We start from the raw sequence: 12500 nt of genomic DNA, 5'->3' as shown, positions 1-12500 counted from the left end.
TAACACCAAGGAAAAGGTCAGCATCATTGGTGGATATTACAACTATCGAACATTTAATTGTTTTAGCGGCTAGGATCTTAATTTGTTTGTGTTTTTTACTAAAGTTAGGAACCCATAGTTCCTGCTGAAGCTCATAATAATTGTGTTTACTTATTAGGTCTATCAAATGGGGAGACTGCACATCAATTCAAATCAGATTTGGAATCTTGAATATTGCATTCCCTCAAGATTCGCTCAGCCCCCAACAAAAAAGTCTAGTCGGCGCTCATATACTAACACATGGCCATATTTATCACTTCAAACGTATTTGTTGACTATCCCACGGTTTTTGTCATAGTATTGGTGAGCATCAACGATGCATTGTGGAACGATTGATAAAAAAGATTAGGAGAAGGGTTTTTACGACGGTATTTAACACACAGCACTGAGTTACGAAGGGGCTCATAAAAACAGGTTTCACAGGGACTGTCTCAGATTAAATTCAGCCAAGGAAACCTAATAAACTACGAGATACTAGAACGATGAATTGTGTATTACACCCTTTCAACAAATAAACAAAACGAAAATAAACTATTTCTTCTTCTCCGTTAATTGTTCTTCAGCTTCGAGTTTTAGATATTAAACCACAAAACGAACGAATCAAGGACACTATGAAGTCTGCAAATTGAAGGAAGATCGACTCTTCTACGGTTGCTGTGTAAATTGTTTTCATGTAAGGTCACGGCGGCTATGTCGGTGAACCTAAACAACAGAACGGCGGCCATGTTGGTGTACTCACGAGTGGAAACACTCTATCTGTGTGAACCAACTGATGGTCCATATGCATTCAGGCCAACCGAGGTCCAAAGTTTGATTCCAAGTGTATAGTTTAAGTGAAAGGCCAAAAGCTGCAAAACAGTCAACGTTCCGAAATTGTGTGGACAATGAAATCCTTTAAAATACGATAGGCTAATTCATTTGAAACAAAGGGTGAATGCTACTTCAGTGCTTAATACCTTGGAAGTTGTGTTCTTTAAGTTGGGAACACAACTTCTAAGTCAGTTAGTATAATTAGTAGTATTCAGCGTTTGTTTCATATCCGACATGAGTAATTACGGCTAATTGTGTCAAAGGACGAAACGTTTCTTTCACATCCAGGCAGGTGGTCATAGGCAAACCACAACCCGAGACACAAGCAGGGTGTGATGAGGGCTCTGTGGTCTTTTATGACAGGTGCAGCTAATTAGAATGAAAATCAAATGACTCCGAAATTGACTTAAGGTGTTCTCACATGGTTAGGAAACAACGCGAATGCTAAGATAAAAAGTTCGCACTTAAACGTTTCAATGATTGGAAACCGACTTCGAGAGTACATGGGGAGACGAGAGTACAGTTCAGATGTAAATCACATCAGAAACCTCTTCAGCAAGACAATTCGGAGATGTTGCGATGGACTCTCGCTTTTTTTTGAGGTGTTTGTTCTTTTAGAAATCACCCAAAACTGAATAACCGCATTGATCAAGAACCCAGAATATCGCAAAAGAGCTCAGCTCTTGGCAAATTGATACTTGCATGGCAAAGTTTGTTAAGTACCATCATTATTCTTTGGTAAATGCATTTATCAGCTTTTAATGCAGAAAAATACTTGCTATAAAAAATCTTCTCGAACAAAAGAAGACGGAAGGAATTGTATTGCCATGCCGCATCTTCCGCCGGATTCAATTTAAAACACCTATAAGAGCCCCGTAGTAACATCCTTTTTCCTTCTAATTTTATGGGCCAAGGTACAAGATCGGTGTTGTCCATTCAATTCCTGCAAACGAGGAAAAAAGTGAAAAAATTGCGGCTGAATTTTGAGTTTGTTAATCACGTTTCCATCAGTTTTCTTACAGTGTTTTCCTATCGTAGGAAAGAAGCTCTACTTTTTATACAAACTGGATTGATTAGCAGTGTTGTAAGCTGCTCTTAGGTCAACATCTTTTCAGACTGATAAGGTAAGACAATAAGCGAATGCAATATCTCCACTTTCAATTTCCTATTAGTATAGCCCCGTCGTTGAAGGTAAGACATCGTACAATTTCCTATAGATATAAAGGTAGAAGTCCGACGGCCAATTTTTAGTGAGTATTACTTCAGAAGTCTCCGTTCCCAGCTGGTAATCAGGGAAGGTGAAAGAAACTTTCAGCTTTTCTTGCTCCGCAAAAATTCCTCTCTCCATTGCAATCTTCCCTTCTACAAGAAGGATTGCTACTCAGGCTCAATATATGTCATGAACATATTTTACGGTTATTGTCCGCGTTTATTTTCTATGTTCAATTAATTGTCCGACCAAGAAATCGATCGCTTGGTCAGCCAATCGTTATTAACGTCTACGACGATACAAGAGCCAAAGAGTTGTATACAGATAAACTTACGGTACGTTCCACTGGTTTCGATAATGTATACCGTGTCAAGAATAACTGGAAGCGGAGACCAGTCCCAAGATGGCATTTCGTATCGTAGTTGCTGTTTGATATTGATGCAACAAAGAATTTGCCTTTATGTTAATGCAAGCTGTTCTACCGCGTTAAGTTCCGGTACTTGGAAATACTCTTCACTGGATTATGTATATTTACGGCTGCTGATTACCATTTCGTTCACAACGACTTAAATAAATAAAAAGATTGCCATTTGTTTTCTCTTCTCGGTCATCACCAAAGACAACACTTACATCTTGTTTGTACTCCACTGTAAATCAAACACTCATCGTCCTTTAAGTAATGGTGTGTTCCTTGCGGAAATTCTAAACGAACTAGATTGGGCTGTTGCATGAAGATACGACTAAAATAATTTTCTGCACCAAGGTCCACCAACGGACGGGTCGCTTGCATTTTATTCTTTGACACAATTTTTTCTTGAAACAAGGTACAAGTTATATATCTTTCTAAACCTTACTGGGTGGTACAAAATTAGTGTCCCTGTTAACTGATTTTTAAGTGATGATTTGAATCGGTTGAACGAAACGATGACGGAACATATGCGGAATTATAAATATTCTTAGCATAGTTGATCTGGGAGACCATATGCTGCAGGTGACAGGGAATAAGAATTTGACGAAACCTCTTCGAAATCTTCTCATGCACTTAAAATGGGTGAAAGATATTTATCTATGTTAGGCAACTGAAGGTCTGTGCAACTACTCTGGGCACTGAACGCCACTCTACACTTCCATTAACTAAAGCCAGGATTAATTAATTAGAATTTCTTCTCCTCCGATTCTCCTCTTGTTTCACGCCATCTTTCGATCTTACCAATTCCCCAAATATGCCACACCTGGTTAGATATACACCAGCTCGTTGACTCCTCTTAAACTGAGAGTCTGTCCAAATTTTTATGTGATATTTATAGGGAGGTCGTGTCCCTTTTAGCAAAGTCAAGACAACCTGTGACACTGTGAAAATGTTTAGCCTAATCCATAAATTACGAATCTTCGTGCGCCTTCAGCTCTTAGTCATGCATTAAGGTGTGTTTTTTTTATTGGGATGTCTTTGACTCGGCAAATCTGTTGCTCTTCTTTAGTTGTTAGAGCGCGGATTATTCTGATTACTAAGTAGTAGATAAAATATGAGCGGGAGATCTGTATGGGTGTTTACAATGGCGAGCCGATAGCTGAGCAGGAGTTTGTATCAAAAATTAATTCTACTTTAATAATTCAGTTGATTTGTATTGGGGTTTACAGTTGTGTACATGTGATCTGAATACTGTGCTGGGATTGTTTTGCACCCTCATGAATTATTAATGACTTTTACAACGCGTTTTAATGATGCTTGTAAAATTCATTAATAATTCATGCTCAACTAATTAGTATTTATTAACTTTTGATACAGATCTCTACTGATTAAAATAACAATACTTTGCATTCAATTTAATGTATTCATCCGATCTGTATGGACGTTTACAATGGCTCGCCTACTATCGGCTCGCCATTGTAAACGCCCATACAGATCTCCCGCTCATATTTTATCTACTACTTGTTGCTTGACACTTCTTTTGTTGCTGCATGTTGCTTTTATTTTCTACGTTATTTTTTCCGTTACTTTATCTAAATAGCCCTTAAAGCGCGGTAGCCTCATGGTTAGAGTGCTCGACTCCGGCTCGAGTGGTCCGGGTTCGGATCCTGGCTGGGGACATTGTGTTGTGTTCTTGGGGCAAGACACTTTACTCTCACGGTGCCTCTCTCCACCTAGGTGTATAAATGGGTACCGGTGAAATACTGGGGGTAACCCTGCGATGGACTAGCATTCCATCCTAGGAGTAGTAATACTTCTAGTCGCTTCATGCTACGGAAACCGGCGATGAGCGCCGGCCTGATGGGCATTCTGGCTCGTAAGCAGAGACTGTACCGTCTTCAAGCCAGAATAGTTAGAGCGAGCTTCAATCGAGTGTCGTAAAGCCAAAACCAAAGTAATTACTTTGGCCAATCAAAAACGACGGAGACAATCCAGTAAATCAATCAAAACTCGAAGTAATTACACGTTGTCGACACAAAGCGCGGGAAAATGTGCATTCGCGAGTCACGATAGGTTTTGGTTTCTCTTCTGATTGGTTGAAAAAGTGGTGCGAGAACTTTGAACCAATCACTGAGTGAAGTAATGCAAAACCAAAGCAATTCGCTAAGTGTTAATTTCGACACTCAATTGAAAACCGCTCTAAGATAACTGAAGGAGTAATCATGTTAAAGCTTGTAAAAATTGAAGCTAGTGTGGTGTGTGGTTCTACTCAGCTGGAGTGCAGTTATTATTGCATTACTTTTCTTGTCAGTAACTCGTCTACTGCGCTTGGCAAGCGAAAACAGAAGGATCCGTCGATGGAAAAGCTGACAACCCTTCACAACATTACAAACAAAAGCAATGTAGGCAATGCAACAAATGGCACATTTTATCCTGAGCAATCTTCACTATGCCTGCCATCTTTAACACTTGACGTTATAGACGACCCATCTGTCTACACAAGTGACATTGCTGTTGCAATTTGTAATATTATATCGGGTGTTTTTGCTTTCGTGGCCAATCTGGTTGTCATAGTAACCATCATACGTACTCCTGCACTTCATCGCCCAGTCAACGTGATGCTATGTAGCCTGGCCGCTTCCGATTGCGTAACAGGCCTGGTTGCTCAACCTGTACACGCAGCTTGGCGCTTTTCTTTGCATCACGTCACAGACCTTTGCAAATTGACATCCCTTCGCCAAGCCAGTAAAACAGCTCCATTCATGATGGTCGGTTCTACCTTTGTAAATTTGGGAGTAGCAAGCATTGAAAGGCTGTATGCAGTATACAAGCCCATAGTGTATTCTTCAAAGATAACACTGCAAGGTAAACTCTTACTGTGCGAATCCGAAAACCACGAGCGCTTTGATTTGACTTGACATTTCCCATTGTGCAGCAACCAATCAGAAGCGACATGAAACCTCAACCTAATTACCGTTACTGGTTGCAGTTAAGTTTTCTCGCGCGTGATTGGCTTTTTACTTGAAACACAATAAAATTTCATAAATATTTCTAGTGTTAACAGTTTTCGGACTTTCACTGTAAAACTCTCGAAATTATTTGATTTCACATGCTTGTACTCACGTCAATAACAACAATGATAATATTAATAATATCATCATCATCATCAATATTGTAGTTATGGAGATTAAATAAGGTGGTCATTATTCCAGTTGTTGTTGGTGCTCTTGGCATGGTGTCAACAAGATTATAGAAGTGAATCGAAGATCCTTTTTGGGAACAGCTAGGATCTTGAGAAACGCGTTTGACACTTGAATAATGGAGAGAACTCCTATTGGGCCCCTGGCTGTTAGTTATATCCCGCTCTTATCATTCATATACTCAACAGAATACCGCGTTTCTATTAATTGGTCGATAACAAATGCATAAGTAGGTTATAGGGTGCAATGGGAACGTTGTTACGGAAACACAGCGATAGAGTTATTTTGTTGAGTCTATAATAAATAAAAAAACTGCATGACTGATTTGCCCGTGCATTTCGTGATATATGGTCAGTCGTTATGTTTTAGGACTTTCAAAACATCACATTTTTACGCCCTTTGAGGTTCTCTTGCTTTTAAGTCTTGATGTCGCCTATCCCTCGAAAAAACCTTGGTTACCTTTTCAATCAATCTGGGACTAAAACGTTGATTATATTGATATTAATGACGACGATAATGATGATGGTTATAGATCGGCGATTTCGTAATCTTTCCCGCAATCTTAGCCTGCGTAGATGGCGATATTGTTGGCGCGAGAGGCAAATGCGGCGCGGAGAATGGGGACGGGAGCTGTGAAATACCAGCGCCCAACCCCATTCTCCACGCCAACAACCACCGCCAGCTACGCAGGCTAATTAAGTCCCTGATACGCGCCTTTCCTTTGAGTTGAGGATAAAATCACTGGATTACCACTCTACCTGAAATGATTTGGCTTTGGTTTGGTGGCCCTCAAATGAAAAGTGTTCTTTACGATTTTTTGCCATGCAGTGAGTTAGTTCACCGTGACATAACATGATTCAGTGACATAATTTTGTTTCAGGCATGGTGAAGACCGTGGTCATAATGTGGATCGTTTGGTTCACGTACGTTGTAGCTGTGGAGACTGCAGTGCCCGACGAAGTTTATAGAGCAACAGAAAACATCACGATGGTGCTAATGATAGTGGTTCCCATCGCAGCACATGCTCTGACCTTCCTTATCATTCGTAAACACAATAGACAGATCATGACAGCAACTCATAATTCACAGCAAGTTCTCCTCTTTCAAAGGGAAAAAAAGGCTTTCAGGCTCATGGCAATGTACACCATTGCGACCCTAGTATCAATTCTACCAATTTTTCTGCTCCTAAATCTGGAAGACAGCGTCGTCAAGTCTCACATCCTATTTCCTTGGGTCAACACTGTGACTTATCTTGTATCTTCTTTCAATCCCATTGTTCAGATTTGGAAGAACGGTAACTTGAGGCGAGCTATGAAAGCAGTTTTCATATCTCGTCAGTAGCACATAAAACGCTGATTTAGTTTGAAGACCCCATATAAATCAATTACTCCTCAACGACTTTCTCATTGCATGTGTGTCCACGTTTTAGATGTAAAGCAGTTATTTATTGCATTCAGACAGCGATACCCGCATAAATGCTAACTTCGTTTTCTCACTGCAACTAATTGGTTAAAATCAGCGGAGATGTGTGTTATTAGTCAGTTTTTACAGTTATACGCAGAACACACCACCCTTTAATTAATGGAACGAGGCTAAATCAATAATTGCGCTTGAGGGCCACGTTCATGATTTTTAAACAAGGCCAATAGCATAGCGGAATCGAAGTGGGGACTTTCTTGCCCATCAGCGTGAAACTGGTTTACAGCGGTAAAATTAACAATTAGTAAGGTTGTTGTTCATTAAAAAAAATTTAACCCGTCCTTGAGTCGCTATCTAGAACTATAACATACATTTCTACTGCATGCGCTTTGTTTCGTAGAACTTATGATGATTCATGAGAACTATTCTGATTCACATCGTAATTGCCTGGCTGAAAACTACCACGTGTACCTCTTAACTGTTGTATGTAACGAGAGATAGAGGGAGAGAGAAAGAGAAGCTATAGCTAGTTGGTTGCGAAATCCAAGCGTTGAGAATCATCCGGTTTGTAGGTTCGCCTCTACATCATTTAGAAGAAAACTTTCAAGTTGTAAATCTTGGCTATCAGAGCTCCTTCCATAACGGGCGAGGGTAATTTGTGTTATCAAGAGAACATAAGGTGGGAAGGCTAATCTCGGTGCCACATGATAATTGTTTGAAATTTGTTTTTAGATTGCGCCCATGCGCCCAAGGTTAGTTTATGATTTTATCTCATGACTGCGAAATCACTTCACATTAACTGACCAACAAGCAGTTTCAAATCTGGGAGGGTCGTTCTCCTCAGTACCTCCTACCGGTATGCCTAAAGACGAAACAGTTATATAGTTACATCCAAACATAGGTGGTCACAGCCAGCTCACAACAAGCGTGACAATCTCGGGAACGCTTACAATGTGCGCTGGATGACCACAATTATGATCCCAAACTCTCTGCATTCTTTCGAGTTCAGAACAGAAAGGTCCAGAAACCATAATATAAAACATTTGACTCTAAAACTTGAGATTTTTAGCTTTGATGATATGGTTACCAAATAAAGTCAGTGGAACGCTGAGGGAAATGTTAATTAGGTTTTCGAAGTTCTTGATTGCCAACCGACTTCCACAATGTGTGGTGAGAGCCCAATTCAGATGTAAATCACATCTTCAGGCGAAAAAGCACTTCAGCAGGAGATTTCAGAGGTCCTTTCAACCATAGTTAGTCCACACGGCTACTTTTGACTTAGTTCGCCAAGCAATCATACTCAACAGGAAGGAAACCGGAATTTGTTAAGTACCATCATACAGTGTCATAGTGCTATTGTCAATGCACTTACCAATTTCAAATACGGAAGTTAAACTCTTACGACATACCTTATCGGCACAAACAACTGGAACAAAAGAACTCTGTGTATTTACATCCAACTGGACTGTGGATGGAACCTCATTACGCTGTAACATTTTCCGCCGCGTTTGATCACCCAAGAGATCCCCTTGGTAAAATCCATTTACTTGAAACTTGCGTAGCAGTGCCGAAGAGAAGGCTAAGGCAAAGTGTGTTCTCCGTTTGCCGGTTTCTCAATTTCAAATGAGGAAAAAAGGTAAAAAATTGGTGGTTGAACTTTTAGTTGCATTTGGTCAGGATCCTAATTGGTAGATTAGCCAACCTTCACTGATTTCAGTACTTTCCTGCCGGAGAGAATATTCTCCTTTTTTTATGTAAAACTGGACTGATTGTCGGTCTTATCTGTTGCTCTTAGAACAGCATCTTTTTGGATTTATAACTGAGGTAAATATTATAAGAGTTAATTTGCGCTGCCAGTTTCCTGGCGAGCGTCTCTTTTAAGGCGAGCGTCTCCGTTTTTAGTTTTTCTTGCCACTCGAAAATTTCTTTCTTCAATGCAAACTTAGTACGTTGAAGAACTCATGCTAGTTATACGAGGAGGACATTGGGGTGTATTAGAAACCGCAAAACCGAAGAGAAAATCATCCAAAACAGCATAACCGCAAAAAAATTCGGCCAAAACCAAAAACTGCATACAAAAATGTCAGAAAACCGATACAATGGTGACAAGTGGGGCATACAGAGCAAACTACACTAACACTTTATTTAATCAAAGTATTTGTGGATGTCATGGACTTGCCTAAAGCCTTCATATCTTTTAGTATCTGCTAAAATCATAGGCTTTATTTCTGCCGCTCTCTCGAGCCCGGGCTTTGTGGGCTCATTTTTACGTAAAGCAGCTGGTAATGGAGCCAAGTTAACTTAAGAGAATTTGCCCACAAGTCCTCTCTAGAATTGCAATTTTGCAATTGCAAAAAGCTATATCTTCGGAAACTTCAATCGAAAATCTCAAATTGAACATTTCTATTTGATAACTAAGACAGGTCAGTTTGGAGATTCGAATGGAATGTTCAATCTTGGTCTAAAACATGCGATTGCACTAAGGAAGCTAACCGGTACAATTTGTTCCTTGTTTTACATGGCAGCAGGAACTTGCTCAAGGGTTAAATATGGTAATAAACAGATACTTACTTAAAACAGCTCACCGCCCCTCGGGGGGGGGGGGGGGGGGGGGTTTGGGGGTAAACTCCCATATAAAAAGGGGAGGGATGCTCATCGGAAATTTTACGTTAAACCCCTAAAGGAGACCAATCTGGGAAAGGCCTAGGCCTTTTTTGACCCTTAAAAGGGACCATATTATAACACAAAGAAATAAAAAATACAGCGACTTTTAATGATGGCAAAGACATTATCATCTAATACTTTCACCTGCGAGAAGAAATATAAAAGTGTAAATATACACTTCTTCGCGCACAACCCTAAAGGAGACCTTCACGGCTACATATGATTGCATTTTGCCCAAAACACCCTAAGTGAGACCAAAATCCGAAATTTACACCTCCAAGCGAGACGATGAGCATCCCTCCCCTTTTTATATGGAAATCCCCCCCCTCCCCGAGCACCGCCCTTCCATATCGCGACGTTGCACCAAAGAGAAAATTCGTCGATGTCCTTAATTCATCTTGCTGGCCTTGGGAATTGTTGTCATCTGCACTGAGTTCGTCACTACTTTCATCAAATTCTTGCTGGCCTTCATCAGAGTCACTAGCTTCCTCACTCATTTCATGCTCGTTCAGATCTTCATGGCTTCCTTCATCTTCATCCACTCCGCACCAACTCGGGCATCATTCGACACGCGTGATCCCCTACCGTGACATTTAGTTTGTCACGCATTCCTCTCAATAACTGGCTATAGAGCGTTTTCATGCGACGTCTCCGGGAATTGAGCTCTATTATCACTCAAACGTTTTCTTTTGTTTCGGAGGAAAAACAAGGTTACTGATCACGTGAGTGAAAGTTCCCTATGGGACCTTACATTCTATTTATCAGGCCCTAGTACAACTTCATTTCAACACTGCAAGTGTTTGGGGAAACTGTGGAGTAACTTTGGAGGACAAACTGCGAAAATTACAAAACAGAGCAGCCAGTGTCTTGACCTACTCTAACTATGACGCTGATGTCAACAATTTATTTGAACTCTTGAGATGGAAATCCCTAGTCTCTCAAAGGCAAATTGAAAGAGCAACAATGGTATTTAAGCCCTTACAGGGACTAGCACCTGAGTATCTCTGCTCCAAATTTGTCCATCGTGATTCTGGTAATTGTTTGAGAGGCTCTTTGAATAAGGTAAATGTTCCGCAACCGCGCACAAACTTCTACAGAAAACTAAAGTGGCGCAGTTTTGTGGAACAGTTTGCCATTAGAACTAAGGAAAGCAGAGTCCCGCAGTCAATTCAAATGACTGATTAAAGAGGTTATCTAAGCCATTATTCTAAACACGGCATTCATGGAAAGCAGCTTTTTACTGGGTTGTCAGTATGGCAATCCCAGTCGGAAAGTGGGTGGGATTTGTTTGTTTTCTTTTTTTTTTCGTGTCGGTAAAAGTCTTGCCTGTCATTCCTCTGCTAAGTGGTATCTTTGTGCATAGAGCCTTCTGCTCGTATTTTCTTAGGATAGAGAGGATAGTGGAAATGCGTAGATTTCTCTGGTGGACACAGTAGAATGATAAACTTAACCGGCAATGGCGTCGAAATTCATGTAACGCGAAAGGCGTTTTAGTGGATCTTTGAACAAAATATACCCTTATGAAGCTCAATAATGGCAAGTCATTTGGATACTGAACAAGACAGGCGGTGGAATCTTAAAAGCGACGAGTAATGGACTTCGACAACAATCTGTCGCCCGTCGACCCGAAATCAAAGTGAGCTGCATTTCTAAGATTTTGCCAAGTGTGCTGTTATGTTGAACACTGAAACCAAATGGAAAATTCTCTGGTAACTTATGGGTTCAACAAAGACAGATAACGAATAGAACACCTTAACCACGTGGATCTGTGATCAACTCTGCACAGTCTTCAGGTAAAAAAAATTTGGAAATGTGACAGCCGAGAATTATTTGAAAGAACATGAAAGAAAACTTGTCGTCTATTTTGTGCTTCATTATTCAAGGAAAAGGTTCTTCATGGAAACAGTTTGATCCTGAAATTTTAGTTTGTTGTAATGTTGCGCATATTTGACACGATTTAGTTTTTTCTCTTCACGCATGTAATGAAATAGGAAGGGGTTTTTGCCTCTAATAGCAAATATGTTGTTTGTTTCAAAAAATTGTTCGCTGGAAAAGGTGGCCTTTATGAATTCATCATGTTTTATGATATGTGTGCTGGATATTTTTTATGGCAATAGTAAAGCATTTTCTTTTTATTCAAGGAAAAGGTTCTTCAGGAAAGGGTTTGAACCTGAAGTACATGGTAATTTGACACGATTGAGTTTCTTGTCTTCACGCACGCAATGAAATAGGAAGAGGTTTTCGCCTCTAAGAGCAAATATGTTGTTTGTTTCAAAAAATTGTTCGCTGGAAAAGGTGGCCTTTATGAATTCATCATGTTTTATGATATGTGTGCTGGATATTTTTTATGGCAATAGTAAAGCATTTTCTTGTTATTCAAGGAAAAGGTTCTTCAGGAAAGGGTTTGAACCTGAAGTACATGGTAATTTGACACGATTGAGTTTCTTGTCTTCACGCACGCAATGAAATAGGAAGAGGTTTTCGCCTCTAAGAGCAAATATGTTGTTTGTTTCCAAAAATTGTTCGCTGGAAAAGGTCGCCTTTATGAATTCATCATGTTTTATAATATGCGAGCTTAACTGGATAGTTTTTATGGCAATAGTAAAGCATTTTCGTGTCAAAATGAGGTTAGCGTTTTTCTGTTGTGCTAACTTAATCAAATATAAATATACAATCTGCCTCGTGAGTTTGTTATTCTCGTTAACCAGCAATGGCGTCGAAAATCATTGTAACGCAAATGGCGTTTTAG

General features: G+C 40.0%; 1 protein-coding gene across 1 annotated transcript; it reads left to right on the top strand.

Annotated features, from left to right (window-relative positions):
• Positions 1-4690: 4690 nt before the first annotated feature.
• On the top strand, positions 4691-7009 carry LOC137971385 (trace amine-associated receptor 1-like). Its single transcript, XM_068818220.1, has 2 exons — positions 4691-5333; positions 6549-7009. Exons 1-2 carry the CDS (start codon positions 4691-4693, stop codon positions 7007-7009), a joined length of 1104 nt encoding a protein of 367 aa, XP_068674321.1.
• The last annotated feature ends 5491 nt before the right edge of the window (positions 7010-12500 follow it).

This window comes from Montipora foliosa, chromosome 9, assembly GCF_036669935.1.
Source record: "Montipora foliosa isolate CH-2021 chromosome 9, ASM3666993v2, whole genome shotgun sequence".
In the NCBI taxonomy this organism is placed as follows: Eukaryota; Metazoa; Cnidaria; class Anthozoa; order Scleractinia; family Acroporidae; genus Montipora; species Montipora foliosa.
This window is presented reverse-complemented; position numbering and strand designations above follow the sequence as displayed.

Excerpts from the sequence above, each read along its gene's own strand:
- LOC137971385 (XM_068818220.1), top strand. The coding sequence starts at position 4,691 with ATGTTAAAGCTTGTAAAAATTGAAGCTAGTGTGGTGTGTGGTTCTACT. Across the intron at positions 5,334-6,548 it reads TTCAAAGATAACACTGCAAG|GCATGGTGAAGACCGTGGTC; the intron begins GTAAACTCTTAC and ends ATTTTGTTTCAG.